The sequence below is a fragment of the Strigops habroptila genome, assembly GCF_004027225.2.
Source record: "Strigops habroptila isolate Jane chromosome 13 unlocalized genomic scaffold, bStrHab1.2.pri S16, whole genome shotgun sequence".
NCBI lineage: Eukaryota > Metazoa > Chordata > Aves > Psittaciformes > Psittacidae > Strigops > Strigops habroptila.
Genome location: NW_022651054.1, coordinates 1273360 through 1301062, shown reverse-complemented (window position 1 = coordinate 1301062; position 27703 = coordinate 1273360). Strand labels below are relative to the sequence as shown.

Sequence of the window (27703 nt, the reverse complement as noted above, 5' to 3'; positions counted from 1 at the left end):
GTCATCCAGTAAAACTGCTTTTATTTCTGTAATTTCATAAGTATAAAACAAATCAGCCCAATATTGTGTGAACAGAGTGGACCGTGTGGATGTGACCATGAGGAGCCTTCCAACGTTTTCATGGCACACCCGGGTATTTACAGTTGGACACAGGACACGGTTTAGGAAGTGGTAATTTAGTGGAAAAATATCTCTCATGTAATAAAATAGGAAACCTGTTTCTTTCAGTTTTACCCCTCAAATAACACCCTCCCACCCCATCCCCAAGACACAATGATTTACCTTTCGCTACAAAGCACAAACTCAGAGATTTCTAGATTTGGCTGTTCAGGCATCTCATATATATAAATTCAGCATATTCCCAGACCGAAGCCACCTTGCAGCTAAGGACCAAGGACCTCCTCTTGGTCCCAAGCACCCAAATCGACCCACCTCGGACACCAGCCAGCGGTACCCATGTCCCCATCGCTCCAGGCACACTCAGATTCAGGCTCATTTAATGCCCCTCTCATACCAAAAGCTGAATGACACCAACAGGACAGGTCCATGGAGCACAATTCACCTTCCCCACTGCAGCCCTGCAAACCCTAACCCAAACTGTGCTACGCAGGCTCTGCACAGGGTGAAGCCTTTCTCCTTCATCCCAAAAGGATGGGCTGCCTCCTCTCCAGGGAGAAACCCTGCCAGAAATTGCCATTTCAAAAGTGGGGGGAAAAAAGCCCAGACAGGACTGAACAGGGACAACTGAATCTCTGGCATCATTTATACAAGGTATGGACCAAAAACCACAAGTCTTAGGAGCTGGTACTGGGGACTCCTGTGTGTTTGAGTTTGGTGTGATGCCATGGTCACTGAACCTCATGAACATCTCCCACCAGCCAGGACAGCGTTAGCCTGAGCCCTTGCACAGCAATTCTTTGATGAGTTTTGGTGGAGCAGGACTCGCCTGGGAAGCAGCACTATCAACCTGACCTACAAAAGAGGGACCAAAGATTGCTGCTGAGCTTTCTTATTGCTCCTCTGGCTACTTCTGCCATCCACACTGTGAGCAGAGACTCCGGTTCAATGCCAGATTTGATCCTCTTACAGGAATGAAGACCCCCAGCCCTTCCTGCTCCTGACTTCTCCAGTGCCTGGTGGTACCATCCAGTCTTGGCTGAGCAGAACATCAGAAACACACATACAACAACTTCAGAGTGCCAAAAGGCTCAAACACACACATCAAAAACCTCATCCAGACCCTGAGCTGTACAGTGGCCACATGACAGAAACAAAACATAGGATGCAACACTTCTTTGCTCTGAAGAGCATCTCTCTTCTTCCTTTTCCAATGTGCCTCCCGATGGGATCACACAGGGAAAAAAGCTCATCCAGTGACTGGCCACAATGACATGATGTCCCAAAACAGCACAAAAGACTTTCCACTGCTGCTGCCCAAAGCTGACCCAGGGACACGGGACCATTGCTTCCTGCCTTGGCTGTAACCCAGCACAGTGTCTAGCCCCTGAGAAAGGAGTTTAAAGTGCTCATGGACAACCACACGCTGCTGTCATGGTGTGTCCTCCACCATGCATCTTGCATTGCTGCTTCTTGAATGTGAAGAATCTGTCACAGCAGCTCACCAATGCTAAAGGTCTTGCTGGAAAAACCTAAGTTTTATTTAAAAACTTCGAATATTCCAGGCAGCACTATCAAAATAAGACTAAAAAGGAAGTAATTCCTAAACTCTGGTGTTAAAAAAGCAAGGATCCTGGAGGCTTTGCCCCTAAGCTGCTTTTTCTTGGCAAAACAGCCACCCAGTGTTCATCTCCCTTGTATTGCACACAGTCAGATGCCTCGATAAGACACAAGACCTGATCCCAAAGCAATGGTCTCAGCTCTGGGATCTCCAAGTCTGCACAAGAACATGCTCCAGCCTGTAAAAGTGCCCAGCACGCTGCTGGTGGCATACGTGGAATAAATAACTACTCCGTGATTTATCCTGACCCTTCATTGAAGCATAAAGGGAAAATAATTAGATCTACAGATATTTTCCTATTTCATTAAAATACTTGAACTATAAGCCTCTGTAATCAAAAAGTATGGATTGAAACTGTATTCCAAGTAATTAAAGGACAGGGGGGGAGAGAGAGATGTGGTCAACCATTCTGAATGGGAAACAGGTATGTGTCAAAATGTTCCCTGTTAGCAAGAGGGATGCCTGCTCCTGGGCCTTAGCAGCGGTTTCCTGCACTGTTTTCCAGGTATTTTCTAGAGGCTTACAACATAAAGGCAAATGCAGTTTGCTGCTGGAAAGAACAAGCCTTTGGCTGGGACACAGCTCTGGTTTCTTGCCAGCGATGGCTTGGGGTTTGGGAACTCACCAACTGCACAAAGAGACTGACACTGCCCAGGCTTGCGGCAGCCTGGTATCTCCATCAACAAGAAAACAGCAGCAGCAGCTTGGCATCTCTGCCAACAACAAGGTAACAAACTCAGCATCTCTTCAAACGGCTGCTCTATGAGTGGGTTCAGAAGGATGCCTGGTACCACCACCTCCAGCTCTCTGCTGTCAGCTGAGAACACACACAAGTTACCAGCAGGAATGTGGAAGCAAGTTAGGATTTCACTATTCCATCTCTGCTCTGAAGCAGAGCTCTTGTTTAATTTATTTTTCCCCTTTTAGATCTCTTTACGTCAGAGACTCCCATCCCTTCTTCAGTACTTATTAGTGAGGCCTTTACACAAGAAACTCCTCCACACATATGTATGTTTGGGTAAAATCAACAATCCTATACAGGACCTTAAGCGAAACCCGTGCAGCTCAGGTGGTGCAATACAGAATGGATGGACCAAGCAGATCCCTGCAGGCACAATGGACTGAGGCCAAGATATCCCAGGGAGATGCCAATGGACAGCTGAAAGGACCCTATGAACAGGGCTGGGATGCTCTGAATCCAGCTGCTCCCAAACTAGTTTTCAGCCTCAAGGAAACACAGAAGCAATTTCCTCTGAAGCCACTGAGTTGGTACTGATTTACATTCCCACTGGTTCTTTCCCTGCACAGAGAGATAGAGATATGTACTAAAAGAAGGTGAAATCCACCTTTTGGGGAAGGGCAAATCACATGTCTACAGCCTCAGTCTTACTAAAGCTCTATTTTGAAGGCTTATTCAGTACCTGGGTCATGCCCTGGTTCTCTGCACCAGGGTGAGTCTCATCCGTGGTAGAAATCTTTAAGGAGGAACTGGTTGCCCCATGGGATCACCAATTAAATCCATTAGACAGAACACATTTGAAAAATAAAACTTCTTCAAGACAAAGTATAATAATATTAAAAATCAGCAACAATCTTCTAACCACAGAGTATCTATAAAGATCTTTTTAAAGAGCTCCATATTAAAATTCCTTGAATACATTATATATTAAATACAGTAACGACATTTCATGCAAGGTTTTCTGTACAATAAAATCAGCTCAGTAGTATAACAATTCTGTACATTCCCATTGGTCTGGGGGCTCTGCTCATCTTCAATGCTGGTGATGGAGAAAGGAAAGGAGGGATGATATTTGGCACCTACTGTACAGAAGAAAAGTAGCTCTTGCCCAAGTGAAAGAGGAACAGAAAAGAAACTGGAAGCTTTCAATAAGCAAAAAGTAAAAGAAAAAAGCCAACAGCAAAGGAGCCAAATGCTATGTAAAACCTTGGCTCTAGTGCTGCTGCTGGAATTAAGAGAAAGGAAAGGGTCTGGCTAACTAAATATCAGGACAGATCATAGGGGAACATGAGGAAAACAGGAGGGAGGATTTGGAGAGCTGGAGAAAAATCACCCACTATCAGCTTCTCAGCTATCAGTTCCCCACTATCTCTTTCTCCAGCTCAACGGAGAAAGATCAATTTACTGGATCCCAAAATCCATTCCCGATCCACAAACTCTCACTGCAGCTTGTGTCACTCCTGATGCAGAGAAGTCCCAAGATGGTAAAATATAGTTGGTGCCTTATAAAAAGGGATGCCATGACTAACACTGCTCACAGAGAAGAACTACATTATGTACAAGCATACATTCATTCCTGTCTTGAAGGCGGATCACTGGTGTCAAGGATGCCCTGTGCAAGACAGGGATGCTTTCCAAATGCAGAGAACAAGAACTCATGGATGTGCTCCTAAGGACTTAAGCTCTACTCCTGCTAAGGAAACAGTTAAAAATCATCTGAGGAAAGAAAATATGACCAGGAGGGAGCAGTAGACATGAGGAATGCACATTCGGTCATCCCCATAGAGCCATAGAATGGTTTGGGTTGGAAAGGACCTTAAGATCATCTAGTTCCAACCCCCTGCCATGGGCAGGGACACCTCACACTACACTAGGTAGCTCAAGGCCCTGTCCAACCTGGCCTTGAACACTTCCAGGGATGGAACATGCCTTGCTTTAAATGGTTGCCCCTATGAGGAAGAGGGCTACAGCTTAAACAGTGCAGGTGGGATCTCACAAGATGCCGGGCGGAGAACAGACAAGACTACATCATGCTTTGGTGTCAGATAAGCCTGAGAAGGTGTGGGGCTTTCTACAACACAGGGATCAAACAGGACAGCATGATAAATAGGGAGAACTTCACCTTCCACCACACGCACCCGATCTCGACATAGAAACACATGTCCGTGAGATCCACGCCACCACTGGTCACACTGCGAAGTGCTGCGGAGCTGCTGCAGCCTGCAGGCACTGCGGCCAGCGGAGCAGAACACAGCACCCACCAACACCACAGACATCATCGAGGGGCAGTGACCCCAACCCATGGCCCCCTCGCCTCCCTCCCCTGCCCTTCCCAGCTCCAGGAGCTGCCCTTGTGCATCCCACCCCGATGGGGGATGCAGTCTCCCATCCACACTCAGTGTATCACCTAAAACCCCGGGTTCCCCCCTCACTCTCCCATGAAGGACACCCTGGCCTGAGCTCACTCCATCAGGGTGAGAATTGGAAAGAGGGCCTCAAATTCTGCAGGAACAAACTCCCAAGGAACCGCGTTACGATGACCCAGGTCCACACTGCTCCGTCCCCAAACCCTACACCAGCTGCCCAGTAATTGCACTCCTATGTACAGGAAAAAGAAAGCTATAGAACAAAACAAAATCAGGATTTTTCTTTTCGACGATTCACCCGCATTTGTCTGGTAGTCGGACACATGCATGTCCTGCTGGTCTCTAGCAAGGGGCACGCATGCAAGGCTTCAGTCCGAGTTACAAGTGAGGGATCCTTTAGTGAGGAGCGTTTCCTTTGTGTCATTCATTTCTTGTCCTCTTCTCCTGAAGTGAAGGGAAAAAAGAAAAGGAGAAAAAGTATTGCTGAGGGTTCAAAAGCAAACCAGCTCCCTAGTTTTGTTACCAAGGTTGGTCCCAGAAGGGAGCTGGGATCCCATCTGCATGAACTGCCCCAACTGCTTGAGCTGCATGAGAAGGAGGATGCCATCCCCAGGTGAGGAAGGGCTCAGCAGGCTCAGGAAGGTAGGAAAAGGGATGGGTCAGAGCCAGGCAGGCAGGATCAGCAGGAAGGCGAGCAGGCAGGGATCCCTGATACTGCTCCTAACAAGAGCATCAGGCAGCACCCAGGGAAAGGCAGCAGTGCAGAGAGGAAGAAGCTCACTGCATCCCACCGCCCATCCTTGCTGCAGCCAGACAGATGGATACCGCTCCATGCGCTGACGCCACTTACCCCCCACTAGATATATTTTAGATATATTTACATCCATATATATCTGCAGAACAACTAGCAAGAACCAATCTTTTGTGTCAGTCACTGTCCCAGCCCCAAGGCTGCCCTCCTCTCTTCTCCCCCTCTACTGATGGATGGAAGGTAACAGCCAACACATGGCCTGAAGGAAAGCTACAGTGTTCAGCTGGAACTCAGTGTGAGCAGCACTGAAATCCCTGCCAGGGCTTGACTCACACCAATTAGATCCCCAATCTTCAAGCAGTTGACAGCAGTGGCCCCAGCCCCGAAGCAGTGGCTACTCTACAGCCCAGGGCTGGGACAGACCCTGTGGGCAGCTCCGTCTGCCCAGAGTAGTCTTTTTTTCCTTTAAAAAGCACCCACAAGGCATCACTTTCTGAGAAGAGTTAGAAAAAAATGACTTATCATGAATCTTTCAACCATATTTCTCTGTCTTTCATCACTGCACACACCACCAAACACATCTCACAGAGTAGCGCCGTTACTGTGCTCTTGATAAATAGGGGTCCTGCCTGGGGTTACCAGTGAGGCTCCGCACCCGCTGCCAAGCCTGATGCCAACAGGCTTCCAGGGGAATTAATAAATAACAGGGCAGAGAGAGGGGGGAAAACAACTTTTCTGCAACTTCAGCCAAAGTTTCCTTCCAGCGCTGGCTGAAGAGCACAGCTCTCGTGTCCTGAGATGAAACTGACTGCTCCAACAGCAGCATCCCTCTGCATGCTATTTGGTCGCACGGGTGCTGGCAACCACAGTGTATTAAACCTCACTGCAATAATCAGAATCAATCTCCTCTGTGCTGCAGGGTGTCTCTTCAGCAGCTCCTGCAGCTGAACAGTCCCCACTGGGTGACAGGCAGCGGTTATTCGCTTCCCTGAGAGCTCACACTGTGGCTGTGCTGTGTGGTGGGCAGGGGCAGGATGGGGACACAGCTACAGCACCAACAGCGAGTCTTTAACCATGGTGGATGCTCTTCAGAACATCACTCTCGGGCCTCTAAGTACCCCCTGCACAGAGTGAGTTGGGTCCCTCCACAAGAACTGGCACCCCCGGAGCTTTAATAGGATGCAGGTCCCTACATGCCAGTGTGGCTCTCCTCTCCATGCACTGGTGACGGGAGAATGGGGGATGCGGGGACCTGTTTGCAGGAATGATGAGATGGTCGTGATCCATCTGGATCCTGCCTCACACCGAATTCTCAAGGGTGCCACAGCCCTTCAACTCTTGCAAACTTGCAACCAAACACCACAAGCTCATGTGCTACAGAATCTGCTTCCCACCAGGACAGACGAGGCTTTTGGGGAGGTTTTTCCTTATTGCTTTTGACGCTCTTAACAGGTTCCTGTAGAAAGTGATGCTGAAGGGATGCAGGCTCCAGCCACCAGCCTGGATCGCTCCCCTCCAAAGGAAATGCTGCAGCCCTCATAGCTCTGAGAATTGCACGTCTGCCCCACTGCACTAGGGCACGCTGAGCTTCAGCCCAGACCCTAGGAGAAAACCAAAAGGGAAATCCTCCTGCCACCCCTTTGCAACACCAGGGCAGCAGCATCAGCAGCTTCCCTCTCCTCTTCCATTTCTAAAGTGTGGCACACGCAAAAAAAAACAGGAGAGAGGGGGAAATACAAAGAATACTAAAAAGCAAGGCAGCAGAGCTGTACGATCCCGCTTGGGGAGATTCCAGCACTGAAAGGTGCAGTTGCCACTCTCCTTCCAAGCATCCCATAGCTCAAGCGAACGACTTGGCCCCTGGGGACGCATTCCTCCCCTGGCGCCAGCGCCCAGCCAAGGTAGCTCCACGCAGAGATTACCCTACAAGGGCAGGCCACGGCCACAGGCTCCAGCTCTCTGCCGCTCGGGAAGAGGGATGCCTGCCTCTGGCGCAGGGAAAGCGGGCAGCTGCAGCACTGCGCTCCCATGGGACTTCTGGGGGGCTGCTCTCATCCCCAGGTGCGGTGCATGCGGGGGATGAGGGCAAGCATCTTCTCTTCGCTATGTGCTGCAGGGGTTTTGTGATGGGACACGGAGATTGTGGTCCCTGCAGACTGTAGGCTGTCCCGGAGGGATGCGGTGCCCCGGCTGGCCTTGGCAAGGAGCAGGATGCAGTTGTCACCACACAGCCACTGCTGCCAGCTGCTCTCCTCTGGGAGGAGGTTACAGCATGAACCTGACAATGACTTTGCATCAGAACTTCCCATTTTCAGGGACGCTGCTGCTGTCCGGGCAGTTGTGTGGCAGGAAGCACCCGCTGCTTGTAACGTGCTGAAAACACGTGAAGACACCACGGTGGCAACACTGATGCCTGTGATGGGTTTGCTCTGAGATGGTGAAGATGAGGAGGCCCAGGGATGGTACAGGAAGGAAGGAGGGGAGTGGGGTGGCCATGGCAGCAGGCTGATGGTGCACGCAGATACACGAGCACCGGGGTTAGCTCAGCGTCCTGTCTGGGTCTGGTACCTTTTTAGAACCACTCAGAAAAGAGCTTCCTGCAAGGTGCTGGCACAAATGCCTGGAAACCTCCACAGGGCTCAGAAAGAACAACGCACTTCAATGCACAAGAGCATGGCAAATATTAAAAGTACTAGTGCAAGAGGTCCTTGAGGGCAGTCAGGCTTTCTGAGCCTGCCAGCATATGTGACAGACCCCTGAGAGGGCCCTGGAGAACATCTCCATGCTCCTGACCAGAACATCTGCAGGTCGCACTGAGCCAACCTAGTTCAGCCGTGCCCTTTCAATTGCTGTTTCACACTCACATTGTCTCCCAAAAATAAGACAGCAGAAACCTCAGAGGGGCCAGAGATGGATGAAGGCAGCAATACATGCAAAGCGTGCAAGATGAGAGGCTGGAAATGACTGAGGTGATGGGGAGATGAATGTAAAGCACTGAGACCGTGGTGAAAACTGAAGTCTCAGCTTTCTGCCACTTCAAGGGACAATGAAAATCCAGCATAATGGAAACACGACTTATCTCAATCTGATCAAAGGAGAAACTTTTCCATGCAAAACCTGAATCAGCACAACTCACAGCTATACATTTCCATCCCTCAACTGAACACCCTTGGCCATCCCTCAGAAGGTCCCGCATTGAAGACCATCCCCAAGTATTGCCTTGCAGTGACCAAATGGTTGCCTGGCCCCTGGCCAAAACTGCCATGGGATCAGCTGCTTCATGGGCTTTTTAGAACTTATTTTGAGGCAAACCATGGAGGACAGTGTGGGAAAGGAGATCCTGTCTGCGTACAGGGTCCCTAGGTTCTGTTATTTGCTGGTTTTCCAAGCCATGTTCACCCGCATTCCAAGCAGGTTCCCACCACACATGAGCAAGACTTTGGAGGAAGCACAGGGATGCAGCATTCGGGGATGAGACATATAAGAAAGCCAACCCTTGCTCTGGAGTCCTGCAGGTTTTCAACTGGTGCTCCCCGCTCCACTTGTGTCTTACTGTCCTGAGAATGCCTGGCAAAAAAAATCACAACACCACACTTACAAGTGGCTTTTGGACCTTGTTTTTTGTTTGTTTTTCAAAGCCCAGAGGAATTTGGCAGATTCAGATTTCAATTATCTCTTTCAAATGTGATGGTTTAAACGTGATTCTGCCCTTAGCTATGAATGAACAGCTGCATGGGAAACCCTTGCTGGATGAGATACAGAGTGACCTGTGAGCATCAGCAGCATCATGGCCATGGGGATGAGGGCAGGTCATGCTGGGAGCATGGTATGGGAGGAGGAAACACTGAGCTTGTATGATGGGACCAGAAAGGTCCATCTGCCTGCCAGAAACCCCGCTGTGCTCAAGCTGTGCTGGCAGAGCCAAAGAAAAGCCCTTCCTCCAACAGCACTGAGTTTTTATAGACAAATGCAAAGTGTGGGAGAAAGACAGACTCATCCCCAGATCACAGATGGTGAAGCAAAGCCTGAGGGCATGCATGGGATGCAACAGCCAGGAATTAACCAGTTCTCCTACATCCCAGCCCAGAGCAGTGCCATGAAGTTGTTGCTACAGGTTGGTAATCACACAATAAACCAGACCTGGGTGATGCAAAGCACCTCAGGCTGTGAGAGATGCACCTCTATGTCTCGGTGAAGGCTTCTCTGAGCAATCACTGCAGTTACACACCAGCTTGCCACAGAAAGGAAGGCTGATTTGAGCTGTGACCCACTGATGGGGAGGGCAGCCAGTTCGTGATCATTTCCTACTTGCAATAATTTCTCATTCCTTATTTCCAGCTTTTTGCATGGTTCTGCTCCATAAAACACCAAACAGAGCTGTTATGATGCCCCAAAACCCTCCCTGCCAGAGCTGGATGGACCTGCCTTCAGCCCTGAAAGGCAAGGGTGGCTTTGCACAGTTTTCCTGGCTCATTATTAAAGGGTGAAGGTAAAAAAAGGGGTTTGCTAGGGGGTGAAAAAAGGTTTGAGCAAGATGATGCTGTGGAAGGACAGCCAGTCCATCAGGTTATTCATCTGCCTCCCAGAGCCACTACACCTTCCCCATGCACGGACAGTGTTTCTCCTGCCCTTCTTCCCCTGCTATCACTGTCGGGGTAAGCACACCCTAAGGAATGAATAAAACCTGTTTTACTCCCCTCCAGAGAGCGGAAACAGCACCGACATATCACCTACAGCAACATCTTTTGCAAGGAATGAGAGATGATATCATCTCTTTGGAGGGCTGCCCAAGCACATGCTGTGATTTACAGCGCGGAGCCCAGGAGCACACTGGAACTGCTGCCCCTGTGTCACAGAAGCTGTTTCTCCCCTGTGCGTGCCACGGGCTGGATCCTGAGAGGTGCTGGCAAAGGGCAACCCCATTAAAACCAGTTTATAAGGTGCTGAGCTCTCAAATGATCTTAACATAGAAGGAGCAAACACAAGATAGGGATGGATGGAAGACTGAGGAGGGGAAAAGGAGGGATTCCTGTTAGAAACCAGTGTTTGATTTGTTGAAGGGATCCAGTTCCCAGAATTTCAAGAGGAGCTGAATAAACACACGTGGCAGATTTATCTAGTGCTCCAGCTCCTAAGGGAGTATTTCAAGCTGATGTAAGTAGCAACTGCTCTGCCAGGCAGGAAGCGGGTAGGAGAAGAAGTCCCTTTTTCACAGCAAAGGGAGATGAACATGCAGTTGCAGACATGAGCAGAGCATGAAGCCACCATGAACCCCAAGCAAAGCATAACCCAGTGTGCTGCAGACCAGGCTCACCATCCAGGTGGTTGCGGGAAAGGTACTTGAGTCCTTCATCCAGCAGGATAACGGGCAGGGAGATTTTCATTACAACCACCCACTGCGGCCAGCTCAGGGGGGTTACCTGGAAGATGAGCTGCAAGATGGAAAGGATTGGACATGTCAGTAGGGAAGGAGGTGGGAGTTTTTGTTTAAGGTTCAGGTTGTTGTATGGCACAGGTTGAGAGGGGGTCATCCCACGTACAAGGACAGAGGATCCAGATAACCCAAAAAGCGGGATTTCTTCAAGGTCTCTCGTGATCCCAAGGTGGCTCTTGGCCAAGATGAGTCAAAAATGGCCTCTTCTGCAGATGGGTAAAGTGAGGAACAAGCTAGGACTGTATGTTCATGTGCTCACAGGGGCTTATAGCAGAGCACAAGGGACAATGCAACCTCCCGGGCACAGCAACACGCTTCATCTTAAGTGCCCTTAGGCATCAACCAAGGCATCACCAGCCTTGGACTGCAAAGGGAGGTGATGCCTCTGGAAGGGGCTGAACCACCTTCTGGAGATATCTACATCCCTTTACACTACCTATACAGAGAGCTTCTGACTTATGGTAAAAACTCTCTGGGGCAGAATGATTCCCACTGCCCATGTTGTTTCAAGACCCGGTCCTGAGGGTGCGTGCTGGGGACAACCGTTCCAGAAGCTTCCAGCCCCAGAGATTGCTCCAGAGCTGTCCTAGCCCACAGCAGGAGCCCCTGAGCTGTGCACAGAGGTTGCAGAAGGCACTCACAGGCATGGGCTTGACGTAGAGGATGAGAAAGTGCAGAGCCATGGACATGACGATGGCTCCCAGCAGCCAGATGTTGAGCCATGGTGGCATCCGCAGCAGCGACTGGTTCTCAGAGACACTGAAAGCAAGGGGACAGTGTTAGCCCCAGCAACCTCCTGCTCCTGCCCAAGCTGGGGGTTCCCATTCCTCTCCAAGGTACAAGGGTTTACACTACAGCCCTTCTTTTCCAGACTGTCCATCTTCAGGCTTTGCTATGAATTGGATCTGGACACCCATCCCAACACAACCAGCTATGCATGGATTAGGACTGGTCATTAACAGACTCAAACCACTAACGAATGTGGATCCAGTCCCTCCTCCACCACTGTCAGCAGCAGCACACTGGCTTGGAGGAGTTTCTCTATGGCAAACCCAGGGTCCCCTGTGAGGATGCTCCAAGTGGCTCTTTTGAGTCAAAGCAAAGCCCTCAGCCTACCAACAACTGCTCAAAAAGGCCCTGCACAAAATGGGTCATGCACAGCACGTTCAGAGCAACCCTGTGGCCACCCTACCTGTTCAGAGCATTGCACATTTCGATTGTCACCAGCACAGACAGAGCCATCGTGGTTGGGTATCGGGACTCAAAGATCTCACAGTCAATTCCTTCAAAGATGGGGTTGTCCTCAGTGCACCTCATGAAGTTCCTCTGTCGGCACAGGAAACCGCTGGTAAATACACTGCAGAGCAGCAGTGTAGGAAAGGCAGGAAAGAGGAGGAAGAGGTCGACTGGTTGGGGACACATGATGAACCTTGATTATGAGGGCTGCTGCTAAATATCCCACAGTGCAGAGCTACTAATAAAACTGTCTAAAGTGACCCAGCTCTGCTGTGGTTGGGGCTTTAGGGTTCTGGCTAGGTAGGGGCTGAGAGATTTTCACGTGCAGTTAATAAGGTGTTTGAGCACACACGTCTCCATCAAAAATAAATCTTCCACTGCATGTGACAATGGGGTGTGATGGCATCTGCCTTCCCACCACCTTGTTTGGATCTGCAGTAATGAAAACTCGATCCCTTACAATGTGGGATCAGGTACGGGAGCTATCTTCAGCTTGTCTGAATTGTTTTCCCCACCGTGCTGGTCACTGGCAGGAGCAAGGCTGGAAACAAGCCTGAGGGAGAGAATTTGCTTTTATTTTTTGTCTTTTTCACCAGGAATTTGGGAATGCTGCAACAACCACAGGAGAAAGGTGGAGGAAATATCCCAATGCCTGAATCCATGCCATCACCCATCTGCTCAACATGTCAACCTGTTCCTCTCCCAACTCACCAGCTGATGGAAGGAGACCTGCGGGCCCTCAGCGTCGTACAGGAACCACCAAGTCGCTGCACCCACTGTGGCCAGGCCCACGTACACTGCAGCCAAGAGAGACACCCTTACCCCCAGCACCCAGCAAGGGGTCCCTGCCCCATGGCAGCCCATGCCCATCCTCATCCCCTGCTCATGGTGCCCACAGAGGCTCACCTCCAACAGCCAGGTAGCGGAAGAAGAGCCAGCCACTGATGAGGGGCTCCTTGGGGTTGCGGGGCTGCTTGTCCATGATGTCCAGGTCGGGGGGGTTGAAGCCCAGCGCGGTGGCCGGCAGCCCGTCCGTCACCAGGTTCACCCACAGCAGCTGCACGGGGATGAGGGCCTCGGGCAGGCCCAGGATGGCCGTAAGGAAGATGCTGCAGGGTAAAAACCAAAGATGCCGGATTAGACAAGCCAGAGAAAGTGTCTGTGTCGTGTAAGGGGAGAGCAAGCAGGTACACTGGATCCGAATACCCCAAACTCAATATTCACCCAAAGCCCTGCAGATGAACCCGCAGCCCCTGAGTCAGGAACCTGAAGTCCAGGACTGAATTTTGCAGCTAAAATCTGTTCCTGTTGCTATTAGAATTTGCTTTGCGATTGAAACCCAACCACTTATGTCCCCATGGCCGCGGGGGTTCCAGTGCCCAGCACAAACACCCCTCCTGAAACACAAGGGCAAAGGATGCCCAAGCGATCCCAAGGCTGTGCCCATGTTGCTGAGGACGGCACTGATTTACTGGGAAGGATGGGCAGGGATGAGGACAACTACCCAGGACCTGATGCAAAGTGCATTGGTGTGACCTGGGGACAACAGCCTGTGCACAAGTATCTGCACCCATCTTAGACACTGGGCTTAAATAGACAATGGATTAACTAAACAGTTCCTGGGAGGTTGCATGACTATAAAACTACAAGTCCCTTGCCCGTGGGGAATGAGACAAGGCATAGCTGCTCCATCTGGTACCCAGGGTTAGTTTTGGGCACCACATGATGGCAGGAGTAGGGGATAGGGACAGGACTGCAGGTCATTTGTTCCCACTGCTTTTCCCCCCAGTGTGGTGCCCAGTGTGGGGGGCTCTCACCAAACGACCTCCCCGACATTGGAGGAGATGAGATAGCGGATGAACTGCTTCATGTTGTTGTAAATGGCCCTGCCCTCCTCGACGGCTGACACGATGGTGGAGAAGTTGTCATCAGAGAGCACCATCTCGGCGGCTGACTTGGCAACAGCCGTGCCCGACCCCATGGCGATGCCAATCTCTGCTTTCTTCAGGGCTGGAGCATCATTGACACCATCGCCTGTCTGCATGAAGCCACGATTAATGGGGTGCAAAGGACTGGACAGGGCAGAGAGGAGGGGACCAGGGGGCGGTGGGGTGTCCCTGGAGGGCTCACCATGGCAGTGATCTCGTGGAAGGACTGGAGGTACTCGACGATGCGGGACTTGTGTGCTGGCTCCACGCGGGCGAAGCAGCGGGCATCGCGGCACGCCTGCCGCTGCGCCTCGGGGGACAGCTCATCAAACTCCCGGCCCGTGTAGGCTTTGCCAGCCACGTCCTCGGTCTCTGAGAAGATGCTGATCCTGCGGCAGATGGCCACCGCCGTGCCCTTGTTGTCACCAGTGATCATGATGACACGGATGCCGGCCTTGCGGCACATCTCGATGGAGGAGGTGACCTCCTTGCGGGGAGGGTCCAGCATCCCCACGCAGCCCACAAAGGTCAGGTTGTTCTGGGTGGAAGGAAACAGCCCCAGATCCACATTAATCCCTCAGCATGCAGCCGCTTCCCTCTCCACTGTGAAACCACGCCAGGCCTGGGGATTTCCCCAGGAGGAAACTTTCATGAGGTTTCCTACCACCAGTCCCACGGATGCACCCTATAGCCCAATGCAACGGGACGATCCCAGCCATGCTGCTGCTCCTCACACTGTTTTGCTTTGCTTCTCTCCTCCTTGTCCCTCTTGGTGGTCCCCAAGCTCCTCTCAGCAGCGACCCCATGGGATGGATTCCCACTGGCATAGGGCTGTTGGCTTTGGGACAAACCCCACTGCAATACAGCTCTGAACCAGTTAGCAGAGCTGAACCATTGCACTGCCTGCTGCCCAGAGAAACCAGAGAGAAAATATTGCTGGGGCAGCTGAAGTGGGCAGGAAAACTTTGGGAACAAAGGAAAAATCTCCTGAATAAAGCCCTCGGTGCCGTACCTCGTAGTGGACGAAGGCAGCGGAGTCGTGCAGCTGCATGGTCTCCCTGCGGACAGGCGAGTCGTGCGTGGCCAGGGCCAGGCAGCGCAACGTGTCGATGCCCATGCCCCAGTCCCGGATCCTGCTCAGGATCTTCTCCCGCACCGGGGCCGTCAGCGGGACCTTGGTGGTGCCCACACGGACGTGGGTGCAGCGCTCGATCACGCTCTCCGGGGCGCCCTGGGGAGCAGAGGAGGGCTTAGGAGTGTACCAAGAGGATGAGCATCTCTTGCCAGCACCGAAGGGAGTGCGGGGGGAAGGCACCAAGTTTGGGCAAAGGGGACGGAAATGTCTCTCAAAGTCCAGCACGCAGATCCTGGCGCTGCGGCTCAGTGCACTAGATGGCAGCCTCTGACCGAGCACACTACACCTGGTCCCCAGACAACAGGATCTGCTCTGCAGGGGATCCCGCAAAACCTACACATCTTCCCGGGATGCTCCCATGCCACAGACCCCCTCTCAGAGCAGGATGGGACTATGGCTATAAATCTCTGCTGACAAAACAGCATCTCTGCTGCCTGTAGAATGCATAATGGATGCTTGTGATGCCTTTGTGATCCAGGAAAATCTGTCCTCTAGCATCACAGCATTTCACCCCATCCCTTCTGACCTTACAAAGGACTCCCTGTGTTTCTTTTTAATATAAAACTTGAAATCCTTCTATTGCTCCTCTTAAAAAAGCTCATCCAGGACTGCCAGGGCACAGATGCTGTGGCTCTGGAGGGTCCTGACCTGACCTGGAGGACAGAGTTCACCCACCCAGAAGATCTCCCAGTGGGAACAACAATATACAAATCTTCTCAGAGTCAGCCAGGGGAAATTCCTGCTGCATCTCTTCTTGGGAAGAAAATGCCCTTTAAAACACTATTTTATTTCTGGTTACAGTGGAAAGCTGGACATCACCCTTTGGGCGTTCCTGGTGTCTGGAGGGTCCAAGCCTTTAACAAAGGCAAGTTTTGCACAGGGGCAGCTCCCCCCTGGCCCCAGCACCAGCACACTCAGCACCTTTTCCTCCCTCTAAATCACTTTACTTCCTTTTTTCCCCTCCCAATACTGCAAAGACTCACCCCCTCCCTGCCCATGCCAGCCTACCTGGACCCCCAGATAGCTAAAGGAGGAGACAAGCTGCAAAGCATCACTGCCCACTCAGTAAGGGCTAAATCCTGCTGGGGTGTGCATGGGGAAGGAGGATCCTGCAGGGTGCTGAGGTCCCTCTCCCCTACCTTGACAAACATCTTGCTGCCGGTGGAGTTGTGGCCGGGGCCGGTGGGTGTGCAGTACACGGACATGGACTTGCGGTCACGGGAGAACTCCAGGGTGCATTCCTTCTTCATCAGCTGCTTGATCACCTGCGGGGACAGCACGGGGCTGAGCTGGGATGTGTCAGGGACACGGCAGCCAGTGCTCTCCACTTCATCTAACAACCCTGCTGAGCTGGAACAGCACCACTGATGGGAGATGAAAAGCAATCACAGGAGCCAGAAGACACAGTTCAAAAAGAAGGAGCTTTCCTTGTACAATTCTGGGGGAGAATTTTAACCCCTCCACATTGCTGCCCAGCCCGCAGCACATACCAGCACGTGCCAGACCTTTATTTTACCAAACCCACACTGGATGTCAAACAGCTGCTGTGGCCTAAGATAAAGCCCTGTTTGCCAAAGAGGTGGAGGAGAATTCCCTCTGCACTAGGCTCCAGCTGCGCTGCAGGAAGAGGAATTGCATGCCAGTCGTTACAGTTGAAGGGTTTGCTCTGATCCTGCATCCACAGGGGTTAGTGGGAGTGGGAATACCAACATCAGCTGAGGCTGGATTGGTTCCCATCACATTAACAGCAGCTGAGGTCTAATTAGGCTCATTTCAGGACATGCTAATTGCCAGCTAAGCAGTAACAATCATTCCCTCACACAGTACCTACAGGGTTTGCAGGGTGAGCGCAGAGCAGGGGCTGCTCCAGCACATGGAGCCATGGGCACAGGTAGCGCCCACAGACAGGCTCCTGCACCCCAACACCCCCAAAACCCCACCACAAACCAGGCTCTACTATTGCTATTCATTAATTACTTCAGAAGCCAAATGCCCAGCACAGTAGAGCCAGTCGTCCTCAACCAGTCCCCTTCTCTCATCCATGGTGGCATCACGGCTCCCCTCCTGGAAGGACGCATCTTGTCCCAAAAAAGCCATTGAATGAGCATGACATCTGGGGCCAATCCAAAGTATTTTCCAGAGAGGGCAGTGGGGATGTTGACGCCAACCTTACTGCTTGTACAATTATGTTTTGTTGCCAGGAAGGTCTTGCCTGTGACAGGGACACAACCAGCTTCTTGAACAGGACTTTTACAGCAACTTAAAAGTAAACACATCAGTGAACGGGCAAAAAACCCTCCTCCTTTTGGGGTAAAACCTTGCAAGTTCAAAGTTAGAAGGATGCTCCTACTGTAGCGAGGCTGTGAGTAGGAGCTGGGTAGGTGGAGAGATGTGTGAAGGGAATTTGTCCATGCAAAATGCCAGCACTGCCTGTGGATGTTCCAGACAAACACCAAGCGGCTCCCGAGGGCCAAACCCAGCACAAGGCACGAGTGCAGTGACTACAGTGGGTGTTGTGCTCATAAAAGCAGTGCTGTCCCCGCTGCACTGCACACTCAGCACAGCAGCAAGGACACCTGGGAGCAGCTACTGTGGAAACCCCAAAATCCCATCGGAGATTTCAAACCACAGAGCCACTGAGACCACCAGCAAGAAGCAGTGAAGAAATACTGCCAGGAAACTCCAAGGAAGGGGGAGTAAGGAGAGAAGCTCCAGTGACTGACCCCAGCCTGAGTGGCAGTGCAGTGATGGGGACATGTAACCAAGCAGCTGCCGGACTAATATATGGCTGGGAAATTCCATCTCCCTTATCAGAAAGGAGGCAGGGGATTTATTATGACCTGCTCTGCCCTATCTGGGGAGGAAATGCCAGAACAGGGAGCCCTTCCTTCGAGCAAGCAAAGACATTATGAGATCTAACTGCATGATACCAAAGCTGAGTAAATCCAGACATGAAATAAAGTGTGTTTTCACCAGGAGGACAGGGAGACATTGGAGAGCTGGAGTAAGGGAATAGCCGTATCGTGGTTTAAGCTGAACTCAGGAGAAGCCAGCATGGGGTATTTTTCACACCAGAAATAGGTGTTTCCAAAGAGCAAGCCTTGTGCAGGCAGGGGTTTGGTTCATGCTGTGGAGGACAATGCTCAGTGCAAACTGGGCACCTAAACATTTGCTGTGGAGCTACAAAACTCTAAACCTCCGCTCTGGCCATTCTCGAGGGGGTCTCTCTCAGCTGAGCAGGGACTATACTGGGTTTGAGCTTCGGGAATCACCTGGTCCAAAGCTCCATGTGGAGCCAGGTTAGTCCCCCCAGCCCTGGCATCACCCCCCAGGGCCACTGCTGTATCTGCTTCAAAACCAGCTCAGACCCCGTGAGCCAGGGAATTTCACCCCGCAGCAGGTCAGTCCCTTAGATCATTGCAAGTGGTTACTGTTCACAGAACAGTCATCCCAAAGCCCTCCTCTCCCTCTTGTCTCCCAGCACTGGAGCTCACAGGGGCTGCACCCCACTCACCGAATTGCAGGCATTGGCTCGCTCCACCTTGGAGAGTTTGCTGATGTCAGTGTTGAAGACGTTCATCTTCTCCACCAGGCACGTCAGGGCTGTTTCAGTGGCTTCCCCCACCTTCTCGTAGACTTTTTTTGACTAGAAAGCAGAAAAAAACCCCAAAATTTAAGCTTTAGAGCATGTCCTCTACCTGCTGCACCGACCAAGGATGCTGCCACCCACTGCACCACCCCGGGGCTCCCAGAGCATCGCCCTGCAATGAGTTGAAGCCAAGGATGGGAGTCCCAAAGGACAAACGTCTGCTGGCTTTGCCCTAAAGTGGCCCAAAGCTCAGGGAAAAGCATTTCCTGTCCCCCACACCGCTCCGGTGCCCCCGCACCTCGTTGTAGTCCAGCGAGGAGTCGTTGCAGAGGGCGCAGATGGTGGCCAGCTCCACCAGCCCGTCGTACTGCCCACACTGCACCGGCTGCTCGTCCTTCAGGCTGCAGGGAGGAAACAACACCCAAACCTCACACCAGCTCACACGGTCAAATCAGCATAAATCACAGCCTGGTTTGGGTTGGAAGGCGCCTGAAAGCTCGCCCCATTCCAACCCCCTGCCACGGGCAGGGACACCTTCCACTAGAGCAGGTTGCTCCAAGCCCCTGTGTCCAACCTGGCCTTGAACACTGCCAGGGATGGGGCAGCCACAGCTTCTCTGGGCACCCTGTGCCAGCGCCTCAGCACCCTCACAGAGAAGAACTTCTGCCTGAGAGCTCATCTCAATCTCCCCTCTGGCAGGTTAAAGCCATTCCCCTTGTCTTGTCCCTACAGGCCCTTGCCCAAAGCCCCTCTTCAGGTTTCCTGTAGCCCCTTTAGGCACTGGAGCTGCTCTAAGGTCTCCCCTTAAGGAGCCTTCTCTTCTCCAGGCTGACCCAGCCCAGCTCTCTCAGCCTGGCTCCAGAGCAGAGCTGCTCCAACCCTCTCAGCAGCTCCGTGGCCTCCTCTCTCCTATCTATCCCTTGTAATATTTTCTGATAAGTGGGAGAAAGAGCCCAGTTAAAGCCTCAGGCTTGGCAATAAGCACTTGGGTTCACATTTTGTGCTTTATGAAAACAGGGCAGGACTAAGTTGCAAATAAAATATCATAGGAGGCCAATAAACTCTGGAAGTGGCCCCAGAATAAAAGGGGCTGTGGAAGAGCCCAAAAGAGCACTGGACCTGAAAGCAGGGGCTGCCAGAAGACTGATGATGAAGATGATGGACAGAAAAGGGGCAAAGGAATTCAAATTTCAAGTTAATGTCCACTCCCCTGGGGATTTCCAGTTGCTGGGGATCCCGATGAGCTGTAGAACCGGCAGCAAGTCCCTTCTCCTCCCCTTGATGCTGCTTTGTGCTCTGGTGAGCTGAAGGGCACCCAAGGGAGCATTTAAGAGCAGCAAATTCAACAGCTGCATTGCTGTGGCTGCTTCCAAGCAAGTGGCAAACTGTGGCCTTTGCTTCCTAAATAGCAGCTCTTTGCTATCTATGTAAAGGAGCACAAACATCGTTGGAAAGGAGCAGCCCTGAACACACCAGGCAAGCTGGATGCTGCTGCTTGCCCGGTGGCAGAAATAGCAGCAGTGGTTTTCAGGGGAAATAACAAATGATCCCAGTTCCAGGAGAGGTAACTGCAGGTTAGAGCTGCATAAACCCAGCCAGGTCATCTGCTTGCTGGAAAAATAATTTGTCAGGCATTTATTAGGATCAGTTTATTCCACTGCTGGTTCCCAATGGAAAGAACATTTTGGAGCCCTTGAAACAGCTCAGGAGCGGAAAACAGGGAGCGGCCAAAGAAATCTGAAAACCCTGTTTGCTGAGGGACAAGAAGCTGCAATGGGCTGACAACAGGCAGGAGAGAGCCACTGCCTCCTGCCCAGAGGATGCTGCCCAGCCCCAGTCATGGGTATGGGGAAGGCAGCGGGTAGAGGAAAGAGCCTGCAGATATTCTGGCCAAGGTTGTGACGTTTGAGAAGGTGGAAATTCCAAGGATGGCTTTTGCAGCGTGTGATCCCCTGAGTATTGCTGGGAAGGGATAGGGGAATATGTCCTGATTATCGGCTGTGCCTGCATGGAGATGGGAAAAGCATCAGCAAAGGTGCTGCTGGCTGGGTGCTGCGCGGGAATGTGAGCAAACCCAAGCTCAAGCACGTAATATCTGCCATGCTGAGGCCAGGCTAAAGCAAAACAAGCATTTCAGTCCCACCAGCCTTAGGGGAATGGGGGCGTTTCTCTCTGTGACACCTAAGTGAGCCCTCGCATCGCCCTCAATGCATGATACAAGCACAGGGCTGAAGCAAAACTCAAAATCAACAGGAATTGTTGCAGACAATGTGGAGCCTCCTTGCAGGCAGTGCCCAGAGGAGAAGGACACTGAGCTTCGGAGTTTAGTCCCTCAGTCCTCATTGAATTGAAACGCACTGATTGATACCAGCTCATGACCTGCCTCACTTTGTATTGAAGATTCTCAGCCAAGGATCAAATTGGCTCTATTAATATTCATGAAATTAAGTCTGAGGCTGGGTCTTGCTCCACAGAGCAGAAGGGACTGTAGCGAAGAATGTGTCTGGGATCACACAGCAAAGGGAGCAAAGACTGCTTCAGCCACTGGCTGAGCTTCTCATCTTCCTCCTTCCCCACACTGCGGAGCATCCCCTCCTTTCAAAGGAGGGGGAATAAACAAACTCAATGGCAGAAAACCCCACGTGTGTAATAACACACCAGCGAAAAGCCCACATCTCCCTCAAAAACTCATCCTGACATAAGTAGGATGGTGCCTGGGCACAGCAGCCACCTCGGCCATCCCTGCTGAGCACATGGGGCTTGGGGAGTATTTTCTGCTGGGGTTTGCAGCCATTTGTGAGTCCCTCCACACATCACTGGCTCCCAGACAAGCTGCTGGGCCTGGGTCCTGCTTGAAGCAGGGGCAACACTTGCCAGCCAACACTGACAACATGCAGGCTTCAGAAACTTGGAGAATGAGCACGTACTGTGAAAAGCCTCGTTCATTGCTGTTCCCACACTTGCCATCTTCCCCGTTTCAGAATCAGGCTTGTTGTACCAGGATTGCTAATGCAGGGGGAGACAAGTGTGTGGGAGCCCCTTTGCTGAGCAGCGGAGGGGCAGCAGGCAGAGATGGTGTGCATGCCCTCCACATCATGTTGGGCAGGGACCAACCATGCGGGATGGGGAAACATTTGCCTTGGCTTTCACCGAAAGCGAAGGGCTATCACCCAGCGATTGCAAGCCTGGGGTTCCCCAGCCATAGGCACAAGCTTGACCCTTCTGCCAGCCCAGGGCCACCCTGTGTCATCCGTGAAGCAGAGGGGACCCACACTCACATCTGTCCCTCGGGGGCATAGGTGGAGCCGGTGATGCTGAACTCATGCAGGCTGCACTGGGTGCCCTCCACCTTCTCCATAATGAACATCTGCAAGGGGGAAAGGTGGAGACAGAGCATTAGGCAGTGATTTGTTGGTACAACCCATGTGCCCAGCGTGGAGACCCGCCAGGTGGTACCATCCCAGCAGTGGACTGGGCTCAGCCCCCTCTCTGGTCACCCCCAGCTCCTGGCTGTCCCCACATCCTTCCACCTCTCTCCTGCCTTTTACATGTTCGCCTTCTCCTGCTCTTTTTTTCCATCGGAGAGGAGCGATGCTGAGCCAGTTCCTAAGAAGGTGCCTGTGTTTTTCTTGGAACAGAGAAGGAGCAAGGTCCAGCTTTCCGCTCCTGCCCTGGCTGCCCTGGAAAGCCTCTGCAGGGCAGGATCTGACCAGCTGCCCCTGCCACCCCTTCCCAGCTCTTAGCTACCTGCTTGCCTTGTATGTTTCTGAGCTCTCAGCTCAGCTCCGGGCACTGGCAGCGTGGCAGCTCAGTAATAAAGCCGCTGGGAGCAGCACAAGTCCCACATGGTCCGTTTTTCGTGAGTTTTGCCTTTCAAATTTCCTTCCAGTTTCTTTCTTGCTGCTATAGTCAAAGCAACAAACCCGCAAAACCTAAAACACAATGCAAATCCCCCTCTCCCCAAGCTTTCCCAGTCCCCTGTTGCCCCCTCCTAGCACAGCCCACCCTTTGGGGCAGCCTCCAGCTGGAGCAAGAGTAGTGCCTGACCCCAGCCAAGGCGACACTTTGGCGACGCTTGTTTCTGCTTAATCGTTATTTATGATCCAGGTTGAAGCCAAAAAGTAACATAATAAATAAATAAAATTGGTGTGATAAATGCATTTTCCCAGCTGTAATTGCCTGTGGGGAGCAGCCAGGAGGAAGCCTGATTTTCCTCTGGTTGTTTGAGATGTTCCCCAGGAGAGGGAAGCAACAGATGCTGGAGAAATTGGGAAGCATCGCTCAGCACCAGAGATGCAACAGCTCCAGGTACCAGGACTTCTTTAGCACAGGTTAACTGACTGTTATTGTTAATTATTGTTAATTACAAAAGGACACCCCACCATAGAGACATCCCCATGCAGCCCAGTATCCCCAAATGCAAGCTTAGAGCCAAGCCAAAAAGGTCAAGTTTAGTGAAGAACGTTTACAGCAGGTTTAGCACCAGGACACCTCAGTGGGTTTTCTCACCTCCACGTTTTACAGGTTTGGGCAAATCAAAGCAGGAAGTTCAAAGCAAACACCTCCTGTGTGAATACTTCTGAGTCCAAAGTAACCTCCCCATGGCCCCACAGCTGCATAGATACTTGCAGATAGCCCGTTTGCTAGGCTATTGCCCTCAGCTCCTTTCCCAGAGCCCATCCTGGAGACCCCTCAGCATCCCTGAAGGGTTTCAAAGAAAATCAAGAGCTAAAGGGTTGCAGAAGAGGTGTCCCAGGTCCTCTGTTGAGGCACTGAGCTCCTCTGGCAGGAGGTGCAAACACTAACGCATGAAGCACCTCAATAAAGACAGCCAAAACACATCCCATCTCCTTTGGCAACTGAATCTCTCTGAGATGATAACTCCAGGAACCAAGGTAAAGTGTGGCACCTAATCTGAGCCAACACCAAAAGGGATCTTCAAAAGCTGAGCATCCTTCATCTCTTTTTGAAACATCTAATGCCATAGGCCTTCCAGAGAGCCAAAACCTCCTGGCTTGTTCAGAAAATGGACTCCTGTGCTCAGGAGTGCCACCCAGGCTCACTTACTAAAAAACCTGGAAGCATCCACCCCAGGCACCGGTGGTTTTGCCTGATAGGGGCCTGTTTGTTTCCAACCGCTCATGGCTACAAAACAATTCCTACTTTTACAATAGCAGCTTTCTTATTAAAAAAAAAAAGGGGGGAAAAGGAAAAAAAATAAAAGTCATTCCAGGCCCTTTATTTTTCCATGCCTGTTTAAAAGAGGTGCTGTGTAACCCACAGCAACCAGAGGTTACAGCACATTTCCTGCCTGCTCCCAGCTTGCGTGACTGGCAGGGGACAGGGCAGCCGGGGCACTGCAGAGGTGTTGGCAGGGGTTTGAGTGGTGTTTCAGCACTGAAAGGGGTCAGGTTTGCAGGCAGGGGAAGCAGTCCAGAGGAAATAGCTGTGTTTTAATCCATGAAAAGGGTAGGTAAGGTTTCCATCACAGAAATAATATAAATAGTAACAGGAGCAATAGAAGGAGGAGGCAAAGCTGCACGCTGCAGCTTGGTTTGGGGAGGCCGATGAGAGATGCTCACAGAGACCTCTTGCACTGCCATGGTGAGCACCAGCTCCAGCATCCAGCCAGCACCACCCCAGGGCTTCCCTCTGCTCACCCTTATAACCCTTTCAAAGCCACACTGGTGATTTGGGGGATTAACACAACAGAGAGATGGGAAGGAAAACGTTACGACGTACTTATGAAGAGCACACCCTGCTCCAGAAGGGTTTCAACCATCGCACCTGACAGGTCTCGCGGGGCCCTGGTGCTGTATCACACAGCCAGACACTGCTGGGTGTATTTTTAGACAGCAAAGGGTACCCATGGAGGCACTGTCTGCAGGCTTGCGGGGAAGGAGATGAGAAGGATACGTCTCCACTTTTCTGTAGTACCTTCAAAAGAACTACTCATCAAAAGGCAGACAAGACAGGATTGCTGTCTGGAATAGTAAGAGGCTGCAATCAGCAGTCATTTTCCCATCAATCAGCCCACGGATCAGCATCATCTTCCTCCTGTGCTGGAAGCAGCCGCGGCACCCACCAGCAACTGCCGGAGCCCCTGGGAAACCCCCAGCAGGGTCTCCCATTAATTAGGCCTGGTTTAGACAGACAGAACTGCTGAATCAAGGCAGTGTCCTGGAGATTTGAAAGCAAATAGTGCCCACACACCCCCTGACTGGCTGCGCCGGGAATGGGAGTTTGCACATCCAGGCTCTGCTACAAGGTTTATTGAGAATAAACCCCTTTCTGCTCTTGTCCCCCAAAACACCATCTCAGAGGCATCTAAACATCACCTCCCCCTCCCAGACATAAGGCTCCAGTATATTCCCCCTCCATCCCCGTCCTGCTCTGCCCTACATAGCAGCAGCCCCAAGCCCCCACAGCCACACTCGTATCTCTGCTTCAGGTCCTGATTTTCAACCACCACCCTCAAGCTCCTGGAAAATTAAGTTACGATGAATAAAAGGTGCTGAAAGTTTTAGGAGAGTGATTTAAATGCGCAAGAGCAAAGCTGCCCCTTCTCCCCCTGCCAGACTCCCATCACTCCCAACCACATGGTTATTTAATAGTTGGGAGAAGGCTGTTCCTGGTTGCTCCACACCATGGGCTGGGTGAGATGGTGGTCTCGGAGACCCCAGTTGACTGTAAGTGACACAAACCATACGTTCAACCTGATTTAATAAGTGGGGTTTTGGCTCTACTGCGCTATTGCAGAGCTGTAACCTCTGGTGGTCTTGAAATCAGAGCAAAAGCACCAAGGTTTTGGCCATCCCAGATGGACAAGGCCCTGGCATAAGGCACTTCAGTGGGCACTTAATGTCCATGGGCATTTGGGGGGCACGGTTTCACCCCTGCTGACCACCTGGAATCCATATGCACCCTGCTGAGCTGGTTCTGCTGCATCCCAGCTATGAAACCCAGACACCAAGCGGGACTCAGAGCCAGCAACAGAGCTGAGGGTTTTAAAACAGACCTAAAGCCTTTTAAGAGCCACTTTACAGCTCTACAGACCTGATACCAGCAGTGAGATGCAGAGGGCAAGCACTGCTTGGCACCGTACCCTGGCTGAGCAGCTGCACTCAGTCAAATTTAACATGTGAGTTAATTAAATCACACTCAATTAATGCATTTTCCCAGGTTATCAATAGGCTTTTGCGGCTTTTCGCCCCGTGGCTGAGCAGCTGCTGGTGCAGGAGCATATCCAGGACACAACAGCAGCACAGCAAAATATTTACCCACCCACCGCTCAGCAGAGCCACCAGCAGCCCCTGTGCTGCTGCCATCAACACGGGAATCCCTCTCTGTTAAACATTAACAGTCACGTCCGTGTGTCCTGGGGCCAGCCTGGCTCCTGCTATTGTGACCTGGGAGCCAGGAATCAGCCAAGTGAGTAACATGGATATTGGAATGGTGCTGTGGGGAGATGGGGTGGATGATACACTGAATTTTGAACTGAAGTTCATTCTGCAAATGATGATTGATGCTAAAGCCCCTCATGCATGCCACTGCCCCACTCCATCCCCCTCCTGCCTTCTCCCTGTCTCAGCACCCCTAATCTTGCCTCTCTCAATTGTGCCACTCTGCAAGAGATGGTGGCGCTGCTTCCCGAGTTCAAGGAGCAGATCCTCCAGTAGGAAGTGTTTTGGGGAAGGCATGGTCACTCCTACCTCTCTTTCTGCAGTCTGCAGAGCTAAAGAGAGCCCAAATGCTGGGGTCACCCTTTATTTACTTCCCTCCACCACTGGGTCAGAAAAAGGGCTGGTGGGAACACGTGGGCAACTTGGTCACTGCCTCATGCCAACAGTGTCTCGTTTTAAATCATTTTCAGGACAGGAATATCAGATGTTTCCAGTCATCTGTATTTTGTGCTGAGCAAACCAGTGGCCAAAGCCTATGGCCAGCTTGCAGAACGATCACGGCTTCCCACCACACTACCAAAGTGTCAGAGAGGAGGAATGGTGGCCAGGTCCATTTTTCCCCACAGCAACACATTTTCCAAGCTTCTCCTATAAAACTGACATGCCAAGGCCATGAAGAACAGCTTTCCTGAGACTTCAGCATTAATGGGGAAACTGAGAAGTACTCGGATGGTCCAGGCTTTCCTAACAAGTCACCTCTCCACGCAGCCAGGCAGGCAGGAGCAAAGCGCTCTGCTAGGCCTTCAATCTTTGCCAAACCACCCCAGTGCTCCCTCTGTCAGAAGAGCTTTTCAGTCCGAGCCCAGCTGCACACATCTGCTGATGGTAGACCTTCCACCAGGAGAGGACAGGCAACGAGAGCACCTTTTCACGAGGTTATGGGCATCTTCTCTTAACCCATGGATTTCTACAAAAGCTTTGTCACAGACTCACACGTTGCAGTGACACTCCCAAGTTTTGATCTCACAGGTCCAGGCTCTGTAATTTCTTCCCGGTTTGGTCAAAAACGGGGAAAATGGGCAAGAGAGCAGAGGAGGCCAATTGTAGTGGCATCTCCAGGAGCTCTGCCTCAACTCCACATCCCATCAGGAAGAAATGCTCTCCGAGAGGCAGCCCTGAAGTAAATCTGCAAGACGGCACCTTCAACCTGGTGTGCTCATAAAAATGAGTTTTCTAATTACAACCATGCCAAGAGAAGCCATCAGCCTTACTGACCCTGCTGAGGCAGAGAGGAAGCTCAGGGCTTCCTATAAACCATCTTCCATTCTCACCTTCAAAGTCCTGATATGAAACAAGTCTGGTGAGGACAACAAAGCCCACCACC

At 51.6% G+C, this 27703-nt stretch overlaps 1 protein-coding gene across 2 annotated transcripts in view; it reads right to left on the bottom strand.

The window, feature by feature from the left end:
- ATP2A3 (ATPase sarcoplasmic/endoplasmic reticulum Ca2+ transporting 3) overlaps positions 1 to 27703 on the bottom strand; it is a 52885-nt gene continuing 25182 nt past the window's right edge. Inside the window, exons 9-22 of one of the 2 annotated variants that reach the window (XM_030472545.1) lie at positions 22195 to 22283; positions 19215 to 19317; positions 18842 to 18973; positions 16467 to 16592; positions 15205 to 15423; positions 14395 to 14730; positions 14082 to 14302; positions 13171 to 13373; positions 12976 to 13061; positions 12221 to 12354; positions 11670 to 11787; positions 10909 to 11026; positions 9089 to 9161; positions 1 to 5287 (exon numbers count right to left, since the gene is read on the bottom strand). In XM_030472545.1, coding sequence (XP_030328405.1) covers positions 5212 to 5287; positions 9089 to 9161; positions 10909 to 11026; positions 11670 to 11787; positions 12221 to 12354; positions 12976 to 13061; positions 13171 to 13373; positions 14082 to 14302; positions 14395 to 14730; positions 15205 to 15423; positions 16467 to 16592; positions 18842 to 18973; positions 19215 to 19317; positions 22195 to 22283 — 2034 coding nt within the window. In that variant the 3' untranslated portion in view covers positions 1 to 5211. The remainder of the gene's footprint in view (positions 5288 to 9088; positions 9162 to 10908; positions 11027 to 11669; positions 11788 to 12220; positions 12355 to 12975; positions 13062 to 13170; positions 13374 to 14081; positions 14303 to 14394; positions 14731 to 15204; positions 15424 to 16466; positions 16593 to 18841; positions 18974 to 19214; positions 19318 to 22194; positions 22284 to 27703) is intronic. The other variant, XM_030472547.1, reaches the window with a different exon arrangement.